Source organism: Frieseomelitta varia, unplaced genomic scaffold, assembly GCF_011392965.1.
Source record: "Frieseomelitta varia isolate USP_RPSP 00005682 unplaced genomic scaffold, Fvar_1.2 scaffold_339, whole genome shotgun sequence".
Classification (NCBI taxonomy): domain Eukaryota; kingdom Metazoa; phylum Arthropoda; class Insecta; order Hymenoptera; family Apidae; genus Frieseomelitta; species Frieseomelitta varia.
In genome coordinates, this window is record NW_025110078.1 from 287,987 (window position 1) to 312,512 (window position 24,526).

Sequence of the window (24,526 nt, forward strand, 5' to 3'; positions counted from 1 at the left end):
TGAAAATAAATTTAATTGATTAATTCGACCAGGAACAGCATCAACTTTAATTCCTAAAGATTGAATTGTTCATGAATGAATAACATCAATTGAAGAAACAAGTAATCGTAATGAAATTTTAAATGGAATAATCAATCGATTATCTGTTTCAAATAATCGAAATTGATTTATATTTAAATAATTATTTATATAACAATTAATTTCATAATTATTAAATTCTGGATATTCATAAGATCAATATCATTGATGCGGATTAATGCAATATCGATCGATAAATTATTCCTTTCGAACGAGTGAAAATCTAAAAGATGCAATAAATTCCATAACGTGCGTATAATATTGCGACGTGCCATCACGCGAGTGGTTATAGTGAATCATTAATGAACCAACTGTTTCTAAGTTAAGAAGTAAAATTTAATATTTAATTAAATATTTTAACACGAAGTATTTCGAATTCGAAGCCGATCGTTAGTAATTTAATTTGATATTTTATGTAACACTGTTGCATAATAATTGTCAAACCTAATCTATATTTACGTTTACATTTACAAAACTTGCTGACATTGTACATTATTATAACATTCGATATTTATTATATATTATAACAACACCTAATGAAAATATGTAGAAACCTGATGAAAATTCATAAAATTTTACGAACGTTTGCTTCACAATATTGCGATCGCTAAAGCACAGAGCGTGCTAGAATCTTTTAGTTATAAAAGGGGGGGAGGGGGGGCGTTGTAACGCGTTTCGCTGGCAATTAGACTGACGATTTTCGCGATATCTGTGTAACAACGCATGCGTGTCATTTTAATTGAAAGACCTGTATGAAATCAATAAGCGAAGTTACTACGATTGATCAAACGAGAGAACGTGTCGAGGATTCAACGAATGATCAAGAGCGTTAACGATCGACGAGAGAGAGAGAGAGAGAGAGAGAGAGAGAGAGAGAGAGAGAGAGAGAGAGAGAGAGAGTAAACTGGACGAAAGGGAAACTGAAGTGATACAATAACTCGCCGTTAGTATTTCGACGCTTGTGGAAATCTTTTGTAAACATATTATGCGTATATTAGAAATATGCAAATATTTTGCAATATATATGATCTAAACTAATTTTTTTTTATGGGCGCATATCAAAGAACAAGTTTTATAAAGACAATAATTCAAATATTACACATTTGAGGCAAAGGATTATGGAGGAATTCGAGAAATGAAAAAACGATGTCAGCTTACATTCTGTCCAGATCGTTCATTAATTCGTCGAGCAAACTTATGTATGCAGCACCGAGTTGTTCTGTTAATATATAGTTACCATAATAACTATAATAATAATATAGTAATATAGTAATAGAGTAACTAATATATAGTTACTATAAAAACTAATAATAATATAGTAATAGAGTAATATAGTAACTAATATATTATTGCTATAATAACTAATAATAATATAGCAATATAGTAATATAGTAATAGAGTAACTAATATATGGTTACTATAATAACGAATAATAATATAATAATATAATAGCTAATATAGTAACTATACTGATGTTACTAATATAATAACGGCCCAACAATAAGTGTCTTGTATAAATACTTTGACAAGCCACTGTGGCCTGGAGAAAATGTGTTACCACGGGGGATGCGTAGCCGAAGAAGTGTCAAGGACAACGATCGAAAGAATCATGCTCCTTTCGAATTCACTGTTCTCGCGATACGAGCGATCGATCGTACGAAGCTCGCCGAGCCTGGAGACCTAAATCTCGGGGTGAAAATCCACCCTTACATCTCCAAGCCACCCTTCCTCCACTTTCTTTCCCTTTCCCGTCTCCGCCTGTTCTCCCTCGCAGTCTCGAGGATTCCCTCTGCTTGTCGATGATTCGTCACGCGTCGCGCGATCACCATCTCCTCTACACGAGAGACTTGGCGAAATAAATTTCAACGAGAACCCTCTTTCATATCAGCGGAGAGAGAGAGAGAGAGAGAGAGAGAGAGAGAGAGATAGAGAGCCTGTTACTCCCTTTGGACCTTGCGGACGGTTTTTATGCAAATAAGAATTTCTCGAATCTCGTCTCTAAAGAGAGTCGTATCGGGGTGAACTGACGGCCTCGAAGACAAATTCCACCAAGACACGAGATTTTCCGAGGGGGGCAAGAAATAAAATTAACATCCGCAAGCAGAAAAATTTCGCCGTTGGGAGATTTTTATGGATACGATCCCCTACAGTGTCGCGGAAGAAATCTTTTTTCCATTTGCTAATTATCTATTATATAGCATATTATAGTATGTATAGTGTAGTTGTAGTATATTACAAAATTATAATAATTTTATGATATACTATGATAGTATATAATATAGTATAGTTATAGTACATTATAAAATTATAATGTTACTGTAACAAAAATTATACATTATATAGTATATCATAGTATACGTAGTATAATTATAGTGTATTATAAAATTGTAATAATTCTATAATATACTATAACAGAATTATAATAGTTCTATACTATATAGAATAAAATTATAATATATAGTATAAATATAGCATATTGTAAAATTATAATGTACCATAATAGAATTATAGTATATAATATAATATAGTTATAGTACATTATAAAATTATAATATTACTGTAACAAAAATTATATATTGTATCATAGTATACATAATATAATTATAGTGCATTATAAAATTGTAATAATTCTATAATATATTATAATAGAATTATAATAATTCTATAATATACTGTAATAAAATTATAGTATATAACATAGTATAGTTACAGCATATTGTAAAATTATAATGTACTATAATTTTATAATATACCATAATAGAATTATAGTATACAATGTAATATAGGTATAGTACATTATAAAATTATAGTATTACTGTAACAAAAATTATACATTATATAATATATCATAGTATACATAGTATAATTATAGTATATTATAAAGTAGTAATAATTCTATAATATACTATAATAGAATTATAATAATTCTATAATATACTGTAATAAAATTATAATAATTCTATAATATACTATAATAAAATTATAGTATATAACATAGTATAGTTACAGCATATTGTAAAAGTATAATGTACTATAATTTTATAATATACTATAATAAAATTATAGTATGTAACATAGTATAATTATAGTATATTGTAAAATTATAATATACTATAATTTTATAATATACCATAATAGAATTATAGTATATAATATAGTATAATTATAGTATATTACAAAATTATAATACCACTGTAACAAAAATTATACATTATATAGTACATCATAGTACACATAGTATAGTTATAGAGTACTATAACATTATAATACCACTGTAACAAAAATTATACATTATACAGTATATTATAGCATACATGGTTTAAAATTATAATAATTTTATAATATACTATAACAAAATTATAGTACAGTTATAGTACATAATAAAATTAGAATACCACCACAAACAAAAATTATACAATCACTTGTAACACACCTATAAACGTGTTTCAAATATCCCACTAAGAGGAGAGGGGGATCAACAGTCAAAATTCACATATGCGTTCACAGCATGCCCCATTTGACATCCGTCTCGTACCTTGAAAACGCAAATAGAAAACGTTTTTCAAAATTTTCCTCCGCACGAAGACCGCCAACTGGACAAAGGAAGCCTCGAAAACGAAAGAAGCCCGAGCGTGTCGCTCTCTCCTCGACGTTAAAGGACAACGTTAAATCCCGTGTTCGAAAACACGGTGATGATGATCGATTACTTCCGCCTATCTAACGATCCATCGGTAACCTCTGTCAGCTGTTTCTCATCGATGCCTCGAATCTCATTTACCGAACGGTTAATAGACAATCAGCCGGCCCGAAGCGGCCGGGCAAATTGTTTCGATCGACTGCCACTTCCGGCGGCATTCGACGCTGTCGAAGATTGCCTCGTTCACGCCTCGGTCATTCGATTATTTTTCACCCATTTGTAATGGAGTTCGCCCCCCCCCCCCAACCCTCGGAGGGAGGGTGTCCTCGAAGAGAGAGCAGGAAGAAAGCAGGTCACCGAGCTGCACGATCGGACAATATCAACCTCACCCGGGAGAAAAGAAGAAAACGTGGAGAAAGGGAAGAAAGACAGGGGAGCTGTTTGTTGCGGCGCCAACGCGAATCGTGTCGCGTCCGGCTCCATCGCCGGTGCCCGTGAAATTATCTGATCCGGTGCATCGCGACGACATCTCGCGTTCGTTCCGTTTTTCTCTGATTCCTTTCCAATCGTTTCCAATTCGTTGATCGAACCACGATCGAGACCAGCAGCGAGATAATTGACTTTAATCGAAGGTCAGAGGCAGGGCGAAACTCTTGTACAGAGTTTCTTGTACATATTTATACAAGGGGACACAATCGAGAGAGAAATTGGGACTGAAGTCTTGTTTCACGTACACAACTTGGGCAACTTCGTTGTCTTTTCGTTGAAAAGATTATTAAATAAATTCCTACAGTAGCTAATATTGAGGAATGAACTAAAGAGTAGACAGTAGGAGCTATTGTTGCTATTGGTAACAAAAAATGGAAATTAGATAGACAGCAGGAGTTATTATTGCTATTAGTAGCAAAAAATGGAAATTAGATAGACAGTAGGAGCTAACATTGCTATTGGTAACAAAAAATGGAAATTAGGCAGTAGGAGCTATTATTGCTATTGGTAGCAAAAAATGGAAATTAGATAGACAGTAGGAGCTATTATTGCTATTGGTAGCAAAAAATGGAAATTAGATAGACAGCAGGAGTTATTGTTGCTATTGGTAGCAAAAAATGGAAATTAGATAGACAGTAGGAGCTATTGTTGCTATTGGTAACAAAAAATGAAAATTAGATAGACAGTAGGAGCTATTATTGCTATTGGTAGCAAAAAATGGAAATTAGATAGACAGTAGGAACTATTATTGCTATTGGTAACAAAAAATGGAAATTAGACAGTAGGAGCGATTATTGCTATTGGTAGCAAAAAATGGAAATTAGATAGACAGAAGGAGCTATCGTTGCTATTGGTACCAAAAAGTGGAAATTAGACAGACAGTAGGAGCTATTGTTGCTATTGGTAACAAAAAATGGAAATTTGATAGACAGTAGAAGCTATCGTTGCTATTGGTAGCAAAAAATGGAAATTAGACAGTAGGAGCTATTATTGCTATTGGTAGCAAAAAATGGAAATTAGATAGACAGTAGGAGCTAACACTGCTATTGGTAACAAAAAATGGAAATTAGACAGTAGGAGCTATTATTGCTATTGGTAACAAAAAATGGAAATCAGATAGATAGTAGGAGCTATCGTTGCTATTGGTAGCAAAAAATGGAAATTAGATAGACAGTAGGAGCTATTATTGCTATTGGTAACAAAAAATGGAAATTAGATAGACAGTAGGAGCTATTATTGCTATTGGTAGCAAAAAATGGAAATTAGATGGACAGCAGGAGTTATTATTGCTATTGGTAGCAAAAAATGGAAATTAGATAGACAGTAGGAGCTATCGTTGCTATTGGTACCAAAAAATTGAAATTAGATAGACAGTAGGAGCTATTATTGCTAATAAAAAATGGAAATTCTGCACTTTTTGTAAAAATTATTGTCAATGATTTATCTGTTTTATAAATGATTGAATTTCGTCTCCCAAATGTTGTGAAAAATGAAATAATTGTGAAATAATTATTGACAAATCTCTATCGCCTAGACGATTTAAAACAATTGTTATTGATGAATTTTGCAATGAATTAAACAATATGTAATTAATCATAATCTATCTCATCCTAATATAACTGTTAATATATTAGGACACGAAATTAATAAATATTTCTGGGAATGTAATTGAACGAAATAAAATAGAATAGAGATTGTAGATTGTAGTTTTACGTGCTAAGTATTGTGGAAAGCACTGTATTTTGTAGAGATATATGTTTCTGTACGATGCGTAGCAACTTTGCACTTTGAAATTTCCCATAAACATGTAGAAATCTGTAATTTTGATAAGATACATTTTTAACTGTTCTAGAAAATTCTTCCTAGCTTTACTCAACTTTGAGTATTTATTAAGTAATCAAATAATCGAGATAAAAAATATATCCCATAGAAATAACATATATTTCCATTTACGAATCAATATAACAACCAAGCAAGATTTTGCAATTAACGAATGATTTTGTCATTTTGTAGCATGCTGACTCGAAAGAAAATCGAAATAAAAAGCTGAAAGTCACGTTCATCTACCTCAAGACAATTATCGCAACTTAATTTGGTAATTAATCTGTGAGAAAAAATTTGCAAACTTTTTTTGGATCTACCTCCTTAACGTTAATTTCGTCGTCACAAAGTGAACGTAAAAATAGCTAGCGCGAGCTAAAATGATTAAAATGGCCTGGCGTAAAATTTAGGGTGAAACTTTCCACGGTGTGCTTCCCTCAGTGACTGATCATTCATTTTCTCATGTTTACCTGACAAACCAGCCGCCAAACCATTTGCCAAATCGATTAACTCCGAAAAGTTAATGAAAGAAATTGAAGAACGTGCGTTCCTTCTTCTTTTTAAACTTCAAAATTCAAATAAATGCACGTGCAACTGCCACCGACGGACAAACAATCGGACAAGACGCGTTGTCTTTCGAAATATGTAAATCTTTCGTCATTCCACCATCGATAGACGACTGCGACAAAAGTGCGTCGAAAGTCCAATTATTAAGGAAATAAATATACATATATATATATATATTTTAAATAATATTAATAATTAAATATATTATATTTTATAATAAATATAATAAATATTATAGTATAATAAATATACTATAATAATAAATATATATAGTATAATAAAATATATAATAAAATATATTATACTTTATTATATATTATATATATAAATAATATATTATATTATATATTATAAATAAATATATATATAATATTATTATATTAAATAATATTAATAAATAAATATATTATATTTTATATTTTATTACGTACTATATACAAATAACATATTATATTATATACTATAAATAAATATATATTTTTCTCTCTCAACAAAAAAAAAAAAAAAGAAATACAATGCAAAAGTTAAAGAGAGGGAAAAAATATTCAGAAAGCAGAGTCAATCAGTTTGACCCAGGTGAACGTCCGATCTTCAGTTATTCAATTACTTTGGAATCGGCCGTTATGGTCGAGGTCGATCGAACAATATCGATATATCGAACGATTCCATCCGGTTGCAAACGGGAGCATCACGAAAACCGTGGCAGCAGGAAGCTCAGAAACGTCAACGAACATGCAAAGCAGACGCTACGCCCCGTCTGAATCATTTATCGGACAATAGAGTGGTATAACGCGATGATTAAGCAGACGTCGCGCTACATCCAATTCGTACTCCCTGCGGCTTGGGGAATTATACCAAGATGATATCGCGTGAAGTTGAAATTCTAACGTAAACCAGGGCTCGGCGGCATCAGCAGAAACACGGAGCCCTCGCTATCACGTGTACAATTCGCGAACTGTGTGTACAATTTTCATACTCGTTCGAGTTTACCGAGCAACGATGAAATTCACTTGCACACAACATCTCGTGTGCAGGTGTGCGTAATCGCTGATGAAGTTCTTCGGATTTTTACTGAATTTGTGATGCGATCTGTGTTACAACTTGACCACTCGTTATTGACAGAATCTCGACTTCTATCATCGTTGTCTGTAGGTCGTTTTCTTCAACCATTCGCGCTGGAACGAAATGGAGAAATCTTTTATCCCAAAATAGCAATATTTTCTTAGTCTCAACTATATTTAAGTGTAACCAAATACACACAGGCAAAACAAGTGACAATTTTTATTTACTTCTCAATAATTTCTATCATACCCGACGAGTTCAAAAAGATTTCGGTCACTCGTTATGGTCCGCAATCAGTTGTTAAATAATACGAAATATACAGATTTTCGAAATATTTTTGTAAATATGAAGTTCTATCTATCTTCCGCTACACGGATACATTCTTTTTGAAAATCTCTTCAATTTTCATTAGACAACTATCTGTGCACTCACTATGATCGAAAGTTATTTCGACAGTACCAAATTCGTACAGATTTTCGAAATATTTTTCTAAATATGAAGTCCCATTCTATTGATCTTCTGCTACACGATACACATGATATCGTCATTTATTTTGAAAATCTCTTTAATTTGCACTAGATAACTATCTGTGGAACAACTATGATCGAAAGTTATTTCGACAGTACCAAATTCGTACAGATTTTCGAAATATTTTTTTAAATATGAAGTTCCTTTCTATTGATCTTTTGCTACACGATACACATGATTTCATGGACTCATAGTATCGTCATTTATTTTGAAAATCTCTTCAATTTTCACTAGATAACTACCTGTGCAACAACTATGATCGAAAGTTATTTCGACAGTACCAAATTCGTACAGATTTTCGAAATATTTTTCCAAATATGAAATTCCTTTCTATTGATCTTTTGCTACACGATACACATGATTTCATGGACTCATAGTATCGTCATTTATTTTGAAAATCTCTTTAATTTGCACTAGATAACTACCTGTGCAACAACTATGATCGAAAGTTATTTCGACAGTACCAAATTCGTACAGATTTTCGAAATACTTTTCTAAATATGAAGTTCCATTCTATTGATCTTCTGCTATACGATACACATGATTTCGTGGACTCATAGTATCGTCATTTATTTTGAAAATCTCTTTAATTTGCACTAGATAACTATCTGTGCAATCACTATGATCGAAAATTATTTCGACAGTACCAAATTCGTACAGATTTTCGAAATATTTTTCTAAATATGAAATTTCTTTCTATTGAACCTCCGGTACACGATACACATGATTTCGTGGACTTATAGTATTGTCATTTATTTTGAAAATCTCTTTAATTTGCACTAGATAACTACCTGTGCAATCACTATGATCGAAAGTTATTTCGACAGTACCAAATTCGTACAGATATTCGAAATATTTTTTCAAATATAAAGTTCCTTTCTATTGATCTTCTGTTACACGATACACATGATTTCATGGACTCACAGTATCGTCATTTTGTTTTCAAATCTCTTCAACTTTCACTAGATAACTACCTCTATAGTGCAACCTCTATAACACTACTAAATTATACATAAACGAAATCGTCGTATCATCCACCGCCACCATTCAAACCCGTAAAACCCAACTAGGATCGATCACGAAAATTACAAGAAAAGTCTACGAAATTACAATCAACGTCAACGTCCAACGTTTAACGTTTCAATAACCATCCAACGGAAAATCGGACGATCGCCGAAACGGTCGCCGAAATTCTCGAGACGAGAAAAGAGGTGGCGAAAGACTTGACCTCTGAAAAGAAAAAAAAAAAAAGACAGAGTTTCTCTAAGGCCCCCGTCTGTCGTGAAAGGTTGAAAGGAAGGAAGTGACCATCGAACTCTAACGTCGATGTTCGGTGAAGAAATCGCGGGGAGGAGGGGAGAGCCACGATAGATAAGCGTTCGTCGAAGGGATAGGGCACGTATGCATGTGTACATAAGGAGGGAAAGGGTACAAGTGTACGCGTTTGTTCAATTTCTACGGGCAAACGAGAGTGGGATAAAAGCGGTGGAGAATTGCGAAATGCTTGGCCCGCATTCGCTGTAGTTCCAGCCGTCCATTGTCCGCGTGCACAATGGGAATCTTTCTAGCGACGCTTGTTGCTCGGATGCTAGCTGACTAAACTTTGCCCGCCGACCACGTGCGTCCTGCACACCCCGCAATTTCGCGCACAAACAGCCACGTATGTATATATATATATATATGTGTGTGTGTGTATATATATACACGCGCTGTATATAACGCAGGGTGAGGGGAGGAGTGAGGAGGAGGAGGAGGCAGAAATACGTGTAGAGACAGACGGTGTCAGCCGTGTGGTAGTTGGCGTTCGTGTGTAAGCATACTGGGATTCGCCTGGGGATAGGTCAATCAATGACCTATTTAAAACACCTTCAGTCTGACCTCGCCGCTCACTATCTCCTGCCGCCATGGTACGCCGAACCGAAACTTCCGCTCTGCGTACAAGCGTTTTCTTTTTTTTTTTCTTTTTTTTTTTTTTATTATCTATCTACTTCGACTTCTCCGCCTGTTCTTTTCTTCTTCTTTTCTTTTTTGTTTTCTTTTTTTCTTTTCGTCTCCGCGTGAAAATTAGCCGACAGAAGCCACCAGCTCAATGACTAAATTTTTCACGCGACAGTTCGCGGTCTATCGACGAGCTTCTCGACGAATTTCAATTTATAAAGTTATTGTATTTATATTATAAAGTATTTATTATAAAGTTATAAGTATTATAAAGTTATTGTATTTATATTATAAAGTATTTATTATGAGTATTATAAAGTTATAAAGTATTATTTATTATAAAGTTATAAGTATTATAAAGTTATTGTATTTATATTATAAAGTATTTGTTATAAAGTTATAAGTATTATAATGTTACAAAGTATTATAAAGTTATAAAGTATTATTTATTATAAAATTATAAAGTATTATTTATTATAAAGTATTTATTATAAAGTTATAAAGTATTATTTATTATAAAGTATTTATTGTAAAGTTATTGTATTTATATTATAAAGTATTTATTATAAAGTTATAAAGTTATAAAGTATTTATTATAAAGTATTTATTATTTCCTTTTAAATCGGGGAGAACTTCGTCCTTGATTTCTTTTCTAACGTGTCGTTGCGTACTCTCAATTTTTTATCAAAGTTCAAGGAAAAACTTTCGTGATCCCTTGTGTCTAATTTTTATACGTCGACATGTTGTCACGTTTAATATCTCGCGAGAGATTTTCGTCAACTCAGAAGAAGAAGAAAAAGTAAAAATATGAAATTTTGCGTAAATGTAATTTCAGTGTAATCTCGACTTTTCATTGTATCGTGAATAATCAACGAAACTGCACAAGACAGAGGGAGAAAGTTCAATTGAAAGTTGTACAGTTTTCTTTTTTTTTTTTTTTTTATGATCTATGTCACGGTGATCGAGTAATTTTCAAAAAAAAGAGAGGAAACTTTTGTACATTTTTTCATCGCTATGATACAGGCCAGGATACAACTTTTAATTCAACTGTTTTTCTACGTCTTAAGAGATAATATCAGATTTGTATCGATTTAACGGAGAAGCATGATAGAAAGAATTTGTAATAATTAACATTAATCAACTAATTACAAAAAAACATAAGTATATTCGAGTTCGTATTGCCGTATCGAACACGTTCCATTCTAATCGTCGTTCGAATATATTAAAAGACACCTGAAATCTTCCATTTCATTTTCACGTTTCGTACATCTCTTTTGAAAACACCGCGATTTGTTTGGGAAAATGCTACAGGATGTTGATGAAACGCGGAAAATATTTAATTGAAAAGCAGGAGCATAACGCAAACATTGACATTGGCGAATAAATGAAATCTTTGGCGATGAGTATATGTTAAAAGTTGTAATTGACATTTAATGTTCGATGAAAATTTGTTTTCAGATCTATTTTCATCTGAAGCTAAACAACGAATATGCATATACGTATATACGTTATAAACGAAGAGTTAAAATAGAGTTCTGAAATTTTCGATTCATGTACGAAGCGTCGCTCATTTTTTCATCACGAACGAGTATAGAGTCGATGTATCGACGAGATAAGATTCTCATGTACGTTACTGCGTTCGTCTAATAATAATAATTAAATATAATAAATAAAATATAATAAATAAAAAATAATAAATAATAATAGTAATAAATAATTAATAAATAATAATAATAATAAATAAATAATAAATAATGATAAATAATGATAATAATTAAATAAAATATAATAATAAAATAATAAATAATAATAATAAATAAATAATAAATAATGATAATAATTAAATAAAATATAATAATAAAATAATAAATAATAATAAATAAATAATAAATAATGATAATAATTAAATAAAATATAATAATAAAATAATAAATAATAATAGTAATAAAATATAAGGTAAGGTCTAATAATAATTGTAAAAAATTGTAAAAAAAGGTTGTAAGGTCTAATGATAATTGTAAAAAAATTTTCTAGATCAAAGTTAAATTAATTTTCGACGAGTAATAAATTTTAATTCGAACAGAATGTACAGACTGTGCAAATACACGAGGTGAGCAGAACAAATTGATCGGAGACTTTAGAAACTCCTACTGTAGAATTTTCATGCCTTGTATTTCACCGTGGCTAGTTTATATTTTAGTTAGTGTTTGCGATTTTTGAATTTCTGTCGACTGAAATCCCTGGAATTGCTTGTGAAAAGATCCATAATTGCATTTCATCATCTTTTACGCGCCAGTAATTCGTAAAAGAACCCACGTATAATAAAGACCCGCTCGAGTGATTCGATTAAACGACAAAAGGAAGAGATGCAGAGAACGTGTGCGTAAGAATTGTGGAAACGAAAGGCAAGATTCGACTCGATCGGCCAGCATACATTGCAACACCGTATAAATCCGTACGACGCGCAGGAACTCTTGAAACGCTCCAAGCTTGTAATAAAAATGCTTTACGAGCGTGATCGAGAGAAAGAGAAATGAAAAGGTGAGGAGGGGGGAGGAGGAGGAGGGAGAGCCAGTGATATTCAGTGAAAAAGAATTTTCGTGGATTGGGCGTGCGGCGTTCATTCGCTGGAATGAAAAATAAATCTCGAAAACGAAGAAGCTAAAAGCTAAACGCTACGCTTCTCGAAAATATTGTGAACGGTGTAAACGCGACGAAATCGACGCGTCACATGTACATACATATATACGTATATATATATGTACTTGTTTTTCGTCTCGCGAGAGCTGGAACAATCGCGGTGACAATGAAAACGATGGAATAAAAGTAATGATATCACCAGTTTGAGTGAACGACAGCCAAGTCAGTCAGTTGCCTACGATCCAAAAGGATATGGATTAGTGATGAGCGCCAGACACCAGTTGCGCGGTCGTGTAGTCTGGTCGAGGTATCGCAGTGCAACCGGCACGAAACCAGGATAGGGTAGCTCGTCACCGTCCACATCGTCCATCCCGTCTTCCTCGTTCTCATCTTCCTCTTCGTCCTCTTGGTCATCGTCGTCGTCGTCGTCGTCGTCGTCGTCGTCGTCATCGTCGTCATCGTCCTCGTCGTCGTCTTCTTCTTCCTCCTCCTCCTCCTCCTCGTCGTCGTCGTCGTCGTTTTGTTGAACGATCTGTCTATTGCTCGACTGGCCACCCCCATCTTCGTCCTCGTCGTCCTCGAGGTCACTGAGTTCGGCAACATCACTGTCAGAACCTTGTTCGCCATTCCCTGCCCCGACAACCTTACTCGCCGGACGATACCGATATCCCTGGGGATAGTGCAACGACATTGCTGTTACCCGGCTTCTGAGATCTCGTCCAGCAGCAGTCGACACGCGGATCGAACGAATACGCCGTATCACGGAACGATGCCTCGTGGCGTCTCAACGGCAGCCTGGCACGAGGACCATCCGCGCGATCGAAACCACTGTCTTCTCGCTGGAAGATTTGTCGCGGGGAAGAGATATCCGGAGTAGTCGCGCTGGTGACAACGTAGACGTCGCTGCTCCGAACGACGAGGCCAGGTGGACAGGTAAGAACGACATCGAGGACCCGATTGATCGCACGATCCCGCTCGCTCGGCTTCCACTTGCTAGCTACGACGAAACGACGATTTCTCGTCTCTCGCTCTACCGGTAGTAACGTGCACCGTACTTTCCGCCGCGAATGTTCCGGGATCGAAGAAGCTGCCGCACATCCACTGGCCGCATTTTACATCGAGGTAGCGACAACGGTGAAATCCAGGTGCGTAACCGTGCCGCCTCGCGATGCGCTTGCCCGGTTTCCTCTCACCTGCAATTCCCTCTCACCTTCGGGGGTCGCAGCTCACCTGCTACCACGCAAGCAAGCGATCACCCGCGACCCGTGTCGGCACGACGATTCCTCTTCGAGTCGAGGTCTTGCCACCACGATGACCGATGGTGCCGATGGGGGGCCAACATCGAGGAACAAGCGGAGGAAACGAGCGAATGGAAACACGCCTACGAAACGAAGCCAAGTCTCTCGAGGGAGAGACACTCTATTTTTTCCTTTTTTTTTTTTCTTCGTTTGGCAGCAAGATGGAAAAGAAGGCAAAGGCGCGTGAGTGGCGCGTGGCGTGTCGCGTGGTGTGGCAGCCCTCGTTTGATACGATCCAGCGATCACCGATTACTCCTCGCTGGATGCTGTAATAGCGTTCTATCCTCTAGCTGCTGACTCTCCCTCGATCTGTCTCTCTCTTTCTCTCTCTCTCTCTCGATCACTCAATCGCGCACGACTAACGACCACCAATCGGCCTACCTGAAGGAATTGTATCCCTGTAAGAACCGCGACCCATATCAAACTGTTGGTAAACGTGCGCGTCGACGGTGCCCGGCGCAGCGTCGACCGGTGACTGAAAAAAACGTCGAACATCCTTGTCGACGAGCGAACGAAACGCATGCGCGACCCCTACGTCTACGCGCCCCTCGCTCATCCGCTTCACGACCTTCCTCGGCATCCTCCCTCGAGAAGATCAGCAGATCCTCCTACTCTCCTCTCTCTTTCTTTCCCCCTCTTTCTTCCTACCTCCCTCCCAACCCCCTCTCACTCGCGCCATTCCTTTCCTCCCTCTTCCTCTTCCTCGTTTCTTTCTTTTCTTTTTTTTCTTTTTCTTCTCTCTCCTCCGCCCTCGGGTTTGTTCGCGGTAACCTCCGTACTAGTCGCGGACCGTGGATAATACACTCGAGCCGTGCAGAAGAAAGGAAGAGATAATTAGAAGCGGCAGAAGGAAGCAAGCAAGCGCAGATCGGGGAGGAGGTGGCCTTATAGTTTACACCTCTCGAGATCTTGTCGCGTTCGTTTTCATTGCCAATAAAGTGCCTCGCGTGCTCCCCTTGTTCCTTCCCTTCTTAGACAATGGGGTTTTAATCTGGTTGGTACTGGGAATCTTCCGTTAGTAAAATTCGTCGCATATCGACGATAATCAAGAACCGAAGATGCCGCATTTGGCGTCGGAATCAGATGTGAATTGTATCTTCTTCTTTTCTTTTCTTTTCCTTTTTTTTTCAAGTAACGAAGCTGGTACTTGATTGTTGATGAGACAGTGTCAGCACATGATCTTCCAAGGTTTAAGTTTAAAGAAGACGAGCCGAGATTATCTTGACAGTATAATCATACACAATGGCTATTTAGAAAATTAGTAGTTGTACTTGCATATTTGTATATATATACTTCTGTGTATTTCTTTTTTTTTTTTCAATTATTCATTCATGCACTATCAAAGGATGATGTACAGATCTGTTAATACCAAATGTCTAATCCTTTTTCTGTTTCAGCTTCCTTTTCGTTTCAACTTAACTGTTTGCCTTTCAATCTCTCTCTTCCTCCAGTGGTTTATATGTCGTATCTATTTTTGGTTGGAATTCAACGCGAGATTTTCCACAGGCAGGCACCGTGTTATGTATCGTTCCTAATAAAAGTTCACCAATGATCAAGAACCGATATATGAAAACAGGTATCGTCTCCGTTTGCAATAAAATTGTAGTTGCTTTTAATTATTGCATCAAGTTATTGGGGTACAAATCATGGACGAAATTTTTGCACGCTTTACTTTATTAAAACAAAAACACATTCATATGTACAACTATGTTCAACAAGTATTATTAGCCTAAAATTCCATTGATATTGCTGCAGATTATGATACAATACATACATGATACAATACAATATTGAGATTCGTTAAATCTTATTATTTTACTCTTTTCCTAATTTTACTATTAAACGATCTCTCTCCTTTGTTGGAAATCTTGAAAATCTCATTTCTTATTGGTTAATCGATGATTAATTAATAAACCTTTATTTAAATAAAACTTTAATTATTACAGTTCACCTATCAATGTTGTTAACTGTTCAGAGCTCGTAACGGGCAAAGAGCATGTGCGATGTTTGCATACGTAAGCTGTTGCTCGATTATCCACAGGTTTCAAATTTCTGAGATGTTCGTTTTTACGTAATAGCATGCCGCCCGTTTCATCGGGATCAATTAAAAGAAGAATCCTGTTTGGTATTAAACGTTTATATATAACTTGAAGTAAATCATCGGTGTCCTTGGCACCTCGTTTTCCAACCACATAAATCTAAAACGCAAGCTTGTCAAACTTCTGAGAACTGAATATACCCGATGCATTATCAGTTTGTCTATACCTGAGTTGCATCATCGTGATAGCGTACAAGTGCTGATATTAATTGTGGAACCGCAATAGGCCTTTGCATCAGCAAGTGTCTGAATGCTCGGAAAAGACGAACAGCCTTATCCTTGAACTCGCTACGATCGAAGTAATCTGCCAACCTCAGTAAATTTTCGGCAGCAATCGAGTTACCGGATGGTTCCGCTCCGTCATAAGCTATGCACGAGATTCTTAAAATACATGTCCGATCTTTCTCTTTCATTGATATTATGATCTAATACTAAAGTCGTAAACACAACGATCACTGAATGCAATGAAACATTTAACAGCTATAAATATTTCAGTTTACTACAGAAAGTTGATTTCTTTGTAGCTGAATGCAACTATAACTATTACATGTATTATACAAAGCCATGAAAACTTCAATTAACAAATATCCTGAAAATACTTAAACATACCTTCTTTGAGCCTGAGAATTATACTTGGATCGCTCGATGTTGTTGAAAAATATCCTCCGTTTGTTTCATCCCAAAAATATTGATTTTGAAGATCCTGCAATTTTTCGGCAAATTCCAGCCATTCATCGTTTAAATCCGATTCGTATAAATCTAACAATCCTTTTATGACAAACGCATAGTCGTCTAAAAATCCAGGTATAGGGGTGCTCCTAAAAATAAATTAAAATGTACATTGTACAATTCAATGATACTAATATACTCACATTTGCGTAATTGTGTTTTTCTCGTCACGATAACAACTATGAAGCAATATATTCTTAGTTTCATCGAAAAGATATTGCTTAATAAATTTTGCGGCATCTACCGCGCGCTCAATGTATTGTTTATTATTTATTGCCGCTCCTCCAAAAGCTAAACCACTTATTATAAGACCTAAATCCACGTTGGTCATTAATTTAATGATCAAAATCCAAATTTTATATATGTTAGTATATATAAAATAAAAGATGTAAGTAATATAGTAGTAATAAATATAAAAAATATGTAAAATAACTTTTCACCATTCCACGCTGTAATGATTTTATCATCCAAGTGAGGTCGGGGCCTTGCAGATCTAGCTTTATATAAGATGGAACATGCTTCTTTCAAATATGTCTTAGTTTCTTCAACAGATAGATTGACATGTTTAGCAGTCTCTTCAATTTCATTATGTGTTATTAATACATTTTTTCCTCTTAGCTCTCCATGTGGATCCTAATAAATAAAAAGTTATCAACTAAATGTAATTATATACATATATAAGACAAGAGTTAATGTTACAAATAAGAAAAAATATATGTAGCATACTTGGTATGATTTTACATTTCCGGATTCCTTTATGTTGAAATGATGACAAAAAATATCTGAAAGTTTAACGTGACTTTCGTCAGAAATTTTTTTACTCAAAAGTGACTTAATTTCCGTCGCAGACCACACATAAAAAGCACCCTCTTTTTTCGTATGTGCATCATGTGTAGGATAAGAATCTGCATCTTCAGCACTATAAAATCCACCTTCCTAAAAAATCATAAAATAAATAAATATAAATAGTCATAATTTTCAAAACAGAATAAATACAATACCTCATGTCGAAGATCTCTTATTACATATGTAGCGACATCATCAATAATTTCGACAAAAAAATCATCTTTCGTTGCAAGATACGCATCTGCATATGATTTCATTAATTGACCCTGATCGTATAACATTTTTTCAAAGTGAGGAACATGCCACTCGCTATCAGTAGCATATCTGGAGAAACCCTATTTCAGAATAACAAACATTACTACAAAATGTTTTTGATAGTTAATTAGAATTGTAGTGTAATTATAGAGTAATTATATCTAACAATTAAAATTCCTACCTGACCTACATGATCATGGATACCACCGAAAGACATTTTTTTTAAAGTATACACAGACATATGCAAGCAAGATCGTGCAGACTCCGCATCAGGTTGACGTGCATACATATGAAATAAAAAATTAAAATTTACTGGCTGCGGAAATTTTGGTGATTGCATATATGTCGAACTAAAACCACCATATTCTGGTTCAAATTCATTTACCAGTTGTTGAATACAAATTTTACTACATTCTAATGGAGGTACATCATGTATCTATATAAAGATAATTATATATTAATAAATGTATAAAACGTAAAAAATTATTATTTTATTATAATTTACCTTAGACGTATGTGGAATTTTAGAAATATTTTGTAAAGTTTCAAGATTGGTAGAACCAATCTCTGTAAGTTTACTTCTGGACTGATTCCACTAAAAAATATAAAATACAAAGAAACTAATATGACATATTAATCTAATCATGACATGTATTATAGATTTACTTAAATGAATGAAATATGAATTGTTTTTATTGCCATATCTATAATTTTTCAAATGATGCTTGATTCTGCTAAGATTCTGTACCTTATGAGCGACATTGAGTAAAAGTGTCTTAAATCCTGTTTGTCTAGGTGTGTCTTCTGGAGGAAAATAAGTCCCTCCAATAATAGGTTTTAAATCAGGGGTAAGAAAGACACTCATTGGCCATCCACCATGACCACTTGTTGCCTATGACAAATGATACGTTTTTAATCTACATTACATTTACTTAAAATATAGTATAATTTAATCACAATTACTTGCTTGTATAAAAGTCATGTATATCCTATCGATATCTGGTCTCTCTTCCTTGTCCACTTTTATATTAATAAAATTCTTATTCATTATTTCAGCAATTTCTTTATTTGTGAAAGATTCTTTTTCCATAACGTGACACCAATGACACGTAGAATAACCAACAGATAAAAAAATACATTTGCTTTCTACCTTTGCTTTTTCTAAAGCTTCGTCACACCATGGATACCAATCAACTGGATTAGTAGCATGTTGTAGTAAATATGGTGATTTTTCCAAACTCAAACGATTTTTCTCCTGCATTCTTACATTTTCATCATTACTACTTGATGCCATATTCGCAAATAATGAAAATATCACTGACCTCTGATTTATCCTACAAAATTGTATATTTATTTCTTAATATATCTGATTACTTTTATAATACATAGAAATAACAAAAAATTTAAGGCAAAAGATAAACAAAGGAATGTAAACATGTGTCATGTAAATTAAACGACAAAGCAGCACTCATTTTCATTGACATCTCTTCAATACACTTTTATTAAATGAAAAGTTATTACAAATATTACATAAATTTATGTTTTAATATTCTACCTGTTTAGTTGAGATACGGTTAGTGACGCAAAAGTATTTTGAGACAAATATGATCTTATCCCAAGATTCTGAATCCACAGCTTTTTAGACAATGAAGATGTACAATCAATTATTGACAAAAAACAATATCTTGCCCAAATCATAACACTCCTCTCAAATATATATATCTAATAAAAACAAAAATTCTGGAAATAAATAATACAAAGATTTTTTAACTTTCAACATATCTATAAAATATATAGTAAAATATTAAGCTTTGTTTTTTCCATTGTGTGTTTATAAAATCTAATTGTTAAGCTTTAATATTGCAAATGTATTTAATAACCAATATTTCTTTCATTGAATTATAAAAATTATTCAATTTAACCATATATTATACTGTTCTTTCTATCTTTTATGCATTTAATACATACTGTAAACTTTTAAATTTTATTTTCAAATAACAGAAATTTTATAGTAATATTTTACATGTGTTACAAGTATCTACATTTTCGTTGACAAAATCAATTTTCATAAAAATTTTAATTACTTTGTTAACAGATCATTCAAAATTAGTTAATAATTAATTTTAACTTGTGCAATTATAATTAGAAATAACTTGATTAGTTTAGACCATGAAAATATGTATTTACACGGATTGAATTTAACATGTATCAAATCCAATTACTATGAATTACTACGAAATTGATCACCATAGTACATGTAAATATGAAAAATGGCGAATTTCTATTATGTACAACTTGTATAAAATACATTGTTTCTTTACTACAAATAAATTATATAAACTTAAATATTATCATTCAATAACAAAAAAAAAAAAAAAAAATACAGTGTACAGGAAATACTTTTTTTGTCAAAGTTTATTAGAAACTTTAAAGATGGATCTAAAAATAGTTAAAATAATTAACAGATCATTTTTACTACATGACATTCACTCTATATATATATATTTACTACAATATATATTTTCATATAAAATTATATTCTTATACCATAAAATAGTGAAACATTATTTTCTAACTAAAGTTTTAAATATTACACACAAATAATACAAAGTTTCAAATAATGAACAAAAGAAAGAAAAATGATAAATATAGAACATGAATAAAAATTACATATCTATGTTTTACAATATGCTATGCTGCGATTTAAAATTGCACTGAAAAATATTTAACTACTATAATTACATAATATAACTTATTGTTAGTAATTGAATTTTATTACTTTTAATAAGGAATTTTACGGAAATATAATTAAAAGCTTCGAACTTTCTTTTACAAAAAATATATGTATATAAATATAATTTGTATGAATGATTTATGCAATTCACGAAGTAAATTAAAGTTAATTAAATAAATTTGTTAAAAGACGTGTTTACATGTATTATCTAAAAATGTATTACATGTATTATCTAGAATATATATTATACATACATATTGGTTCATTATTTGTTCTTATTCCAAATATTCCAAATTAGTAAAAAGTGATGATTTTGTGTTAATTACATGTAAGTGTATTCTAAAGAGTTTATGTAAAAAATATTAAAAAAAAATTCACTAAAGAGCTTATGGCTAATGTACAATGTATGCAACATTAAATGATAATTTGAAACATCACAAAATTTCAAACATGGCTGCCGTACATCGAGAAGCTATCCAAAAACAAATTCAACAAGACTGGGCAAATCGAGAATATATCGAAGTTATAACTGGTAGCATCAAAAAGATTACCGACTTCCTCAATTCCTTTGGTAATTATTTAACATTTTTATGAGATAACGTGTATATGATGTATTTTACTTTCATATTGGAATATTTAAAAAATATTTTGCAGAATAATAAACAATATCTCATACTTCTCTTATAACACATTTAAAATTTGCTTAAAATTGCATAATAGTTAATTCACGATTAAACCATTTTCATTTTTAAATTTAACTTTAAAATCAGAATATAATACCATAAAAATAAACAAGATTTTAGGAAACAATGACTTTACATACTAATGATTATAGAAAAAAATCAATGAATTACACACACACTCAGAAGATCAAATGAATGAAAAAAGTTCATCTAAATCTACATTATAACATGACATTTATGAATAAGATTTTAAAGGTTAACATACAAAATCTAAAAACATTGTAACTTGTTCAACTTAATTTTATAAAAATACATATTCAAATAATTAAGTAAAACCTATTGTATATATATGATATATATAGTATATATATGATATGTATAGAAATAATCTTTTGTATTTTTAAACAAAATGCCATTGGCCAACTTGCATTTAGATGTATCCATAACTAATTATTTCTTAACTCACATAAAGTATGTATATTTTGATAATTATGATTTATATAAATTTTTTTTTATAATCATACTGCTTTCTTCTTCATTATTTCCTTGGATCGTTAAACTGACAATAATGCTTTAAATAAAACTAACATTATTATAATTTATTCCGTTAGACATGTCTTGCAGATCAAGAATAGCTGTTCTCAATGAAAAACTTACAATATTAGAAAGAAGAATCGAATATCTGGAAGCTTGTGTAAGTTATGATTTATAATTTGAGTTTGCATGTTATAAAAAATATATAATGTATGTTATATTTTATATAATTATTATTTTTCAGGTTACAAAGGGAGAAACATTAACTTAAATTAATCATCAATAAAGTAATTTAATTTAATTTATAAGATTTTTATATTTATTAGAATTCTATATAAATAAATGTACAATAAACATAATTATATACATTTGTATTATTAATGCTACAATATATAGCAGATACTACATAGTATCTACTATATGTATAGTCTTTATTCACTGGGAACCAATGTAAACCAACTGTTTGATTTACGTTTAATATAAGGTTCTGATGGTGGCTTTTGTTTTGACCATGAATACATATCAAAACCTTGTCCATCGGTTGGAAATGGATGCCACTCGGTACTAAATTCATATGCCAATGCCCATGAAAGAAGAGTCAGAGCACCAACAAAGTGACAACAAGGAACCAAAGGCAAAAACATCCGTACCACTGGAGTAGTACATAATGCTGTAAAATATATAATTTTTTATATTAATTTTAAATTTATATTAAAAATAGAATAAAATTGTCAAAACAATTTCGTTTGATAACAATAGATTATAAAAGAAAGTTTTACTTACCTCCTATTGCATAATTACCAGGTGAATCTTCATTTCTTATTTTACTTGCAAAATAAGTACCACTAAGATAAAAAAAACCAAAACCACACACTGGAATTGTAGCACGTGCTATTGTATAAAATGTACTGGGCGTTTCAAGTCCTAATGGGTGCTTGAAAGCCTGTATCCAAACACCCAAACCTACGCCAGCAAATAAAGGTACTTTCATTTTTTTCATCCATCCAGTAACTGGATTTTCATCTTCGTTTGCCAAAAAGTTGTAAGAAATCATATCTGAAATAATCATTTGAATTTATGTTAATAAAATCATTTTAAAAGAATTATAGAAACAAATTGTATTTAATTACAACTGTTCAATTTCATTACTAATGCATTTTAAATTAATGAACTTCCGAATCGATCATTAAGGCAGATCATTGCTTTTGATAGACAAATGTGTATAAATGTTTTTAAACATTGCAAGTGAAAATTTCTTAAAATTGTAAGAATAACATAATAGTAAACTAATTGAAATGTACTGATTAATGAAAAAAATGTATTACCTGTTTATAAATATTATTGTATGTAGTGTTATCTTTGATAGGTTAAAGTATCCCTAAATTACGTAATATGAAAGAATTTTGTAATAGATTTGCAACTCTATTGTTTAATCAATTATGCTTAATTTTGCACAATTCTTAAATGTATTAAAAAGATATTAAAAGCTAAGAACTCTGTATTATTTTCTCCATGAAGTAGCTTACACATTAATTAGTTACTAGATACATCAGTACAACGACTACTGAGTGTACTGACATCACCTGGTTAAAAAGATTGTTATTTAACACATGTTATATGAGATTGACTCGAAGATAGCAACATTTGAAATATTTTTGACATTTTATTGAAATTACAATTACGTTTACAATACAATAAATTCTTCTAAAATCAAATGTATTTTAGTTAGATTTCTAAATAAATATGGCGTATCACTAACAGTATTGAACTTGGTCGCAATCACAATTTAGTTTCCTAATATTGTTATATAAATATCAAAAACTTTTGTTTCTGACAAAATATAGAGAATAAATAGAGAAATTAGCGATATTATTAAAAAGAAAAAAATGTTACGCTTAATTTGGAACGATTTATTAAAACAGGTATAGGTCAGAATTATTCAAAAATCAAACAGCATTGTTGAAAAAATATTTTTGCATTTCAAGAAATCATTAACCATTAACCATTTTGTTTCAACCTTATTTCAGAACCAGAATTTAGTGCTATTACGATGCCTAAGCACAAAGGCAAAAAATAATACATCAAAGATAAACGTAAATGTTGCAGGACTTAGTGAGAAGTGCTGTAAAGTTCCAAATAAGCGTAAGACAAATATACTTGCTATTTAATAATCATTTTCTTTTTTAGTATTAGATAAAGAAATTTATATAATTGAAATTACTTTTCTGCTTCTTTTAAATAATATATGTGAAATATTTGAAAAATCATAAAAACATTAGTATTTGAAAAACCATAAAAATTTTTGTTAATAATAGCTACAATAGACATGAAATGATTTTTATATTCTCAAAATAGATTCTTCCTGCAAGTGAACAATTTTTAAACAAAAACTTAAGAAGATAAATATCGTGTACAAACATTATGAATTTTAGTCTTTTAAAGTTTAATATAAAATGCAAAATACAAGAAATGTTCTTTAAAATTTGAAAAGTCATTTAAGATTCAATATGTTTAATTGCTTTATATATATATATATATATATATATATATATATATATATATATATATATAATATTTAGAAAAAAAAAA

The 24,526-nt window shown here is 32.2% G+C and overlaps 5 protein-coding genes across 14 annotated transcripts in view; 2 read left to right on the top strand and 3 right to left on the bottom strand.

Annotated features, from left to right (window-relative positions):
• LOC122530335 (voltage-dependent T-type calcium channel subunit alpha-1G) overlaps window positions 1-14,516 on the bottom strand; it is a 166,987-nt gene extending 152,471 nt beyond the window's left edge. For all 6 annotated transcript variants that reach the window (XM_043657186.1, XM_043657189.1, XM_043657187.1 and 3 more), the window contains exon 1: window positions 13,015-14,516. In XM_043657186.1, the coding sequence (XP_043513121.1) occupies window positions 13,015-13,451 (437 nt within the window). In that variant the 5' untranslated portion in view covers window positions 13,452-14,516. The remainder of the gene's footprint in view (window positions 1-13,014) is intronic.
• Window positions 14,517-15,721: 1,205 nt separating this feature from the next.
• LOC122530330 (spermatogenesis-associated protein 20) lies at window positions 15,722-20,260 on the bottom strand. 4 transcript variants are annotated; one of them, XM_043657175.1, is made up of 13 exons: window positions 20,174-20,260; window positions 19,542-19,726; window positions 18,954-19,320; window positions 18,735-18,878; window positions 18,492-18,581; window positions 18,168-18,422; window positions 17,887-18,066; window positions 17,612-17,821; window positions 17,326-17,518; window positions 17,029-17,197; window positions 16,766-16,974; window positions 16,324-16,523; window positions 15,722-16,256 (listed from the first exon to the last, which is right to left on the bottom strand). In XM_043657175.1, exons 2-13 carry the CDS (start codon window positions 19,682-19,684, stop codon window positions 15,999-16,001), a joined length of 2,418 nt encoding a protein of 805 aa, XP_043513110.1. In that variant the 5' UTR covers window positions 19,685-19,726; window positions 20,174-20,260; the 3' UTR covers window positions 15,722-15,998. The 4 variants fall into 4 exon arrangements, with proteins under 4 accessions (XP_043513110.1, XP_043513111.1, XP_043513112.1 ...); XM_043657176.1 differs by lacking the exon at window positions 20,174-20,260 and adding an exon at window positions 20,071-20,086; XM_043657177.1 differs by lacking the exons at window positions 19,542-19,726; window positions 20,174-20,260 and having other exon boundaries at window positions 18,954-19,006; window positions 19,137-19,217.
• A 683-nt stretch (window positions 20,261-20,943) lies between these two features.
• LOC122530332 (probable protein BRICK1-B) lies at window positions 20,944-22,301 on the top strand. 2 transcript variants are annotated; one of them, XM_043657181.1, is made up of 4 exons: window positions 20,944-21,046; window positions 21,169-21,291; window positions 22,015-22,097; window positions 22,182-22,301. In XM_043657181.1, the coding sequence occupies exons 2-4, from the start codon at window positions 21,171-21,173 to the stop codon at window positions 22,206-22,208; spliced, it is 231 nt and encodes a 76-aa protein (XP_043513116.1). In that variant the 5' UTR covers window positions 20,944-21,046; window positions 21,169-21,170; the 3' UTR covers window positions 22,209-22,301. The 2 variants fall into 2 exon arrangements, with proteins under 2 accessions (XP_043513116.1, XP_043513115.1); XM_043657180.1 differs by lacking the exon at window positions 20,944-21,046 and having other exon boundaries at window positions 21,061-21,291.
• Window positions 22,234-23,521, bottom strand: LOC122530331. The gene is made up of 3 exons (XM_043657179.1): window positions 23,263-23,521; window positions 22,721-22,993; window positions 22,234-22,607 (listed from the first exon to the last, which is right to left on the bottom strand). The coding sequence occupies exons 2-3, from the start codon at window positions 22,989-22,991 to the stop codon at window positions 22,369-22,371; spliced, it is 510 nt and encodes a 169-aa protein (XP_043513114.1). The 5' UTR covers window positions 22,992-22,993; window positions 23,263-23,521; the 3' UTR covers window positions 22,234-22,368.
• Window positions 23,522-23,645: 124 nt separating this feature from the next.
• LOC122530334 lies at window positions 23,646-24,120 on the top strand. Its single transcript, XM_043657182.1, has 2 exons — window positions 23,646-23,859; window positions 23,965-24,120. Exons 1-2 carry the CDS (start codon window positions 23,824-23,826, stop codon window positions 24,103-24,105), a joined length of 177 nt encoding a protein of 58 aa, XP_043513117.1. The 5' UTR covers window positions 23,646-23,823; the 3' UTR covers window positions 24,106-24,120.
• The last annotated feature ends 406 nt before the right edge of the window (window positions 24,121-24,526 follow it).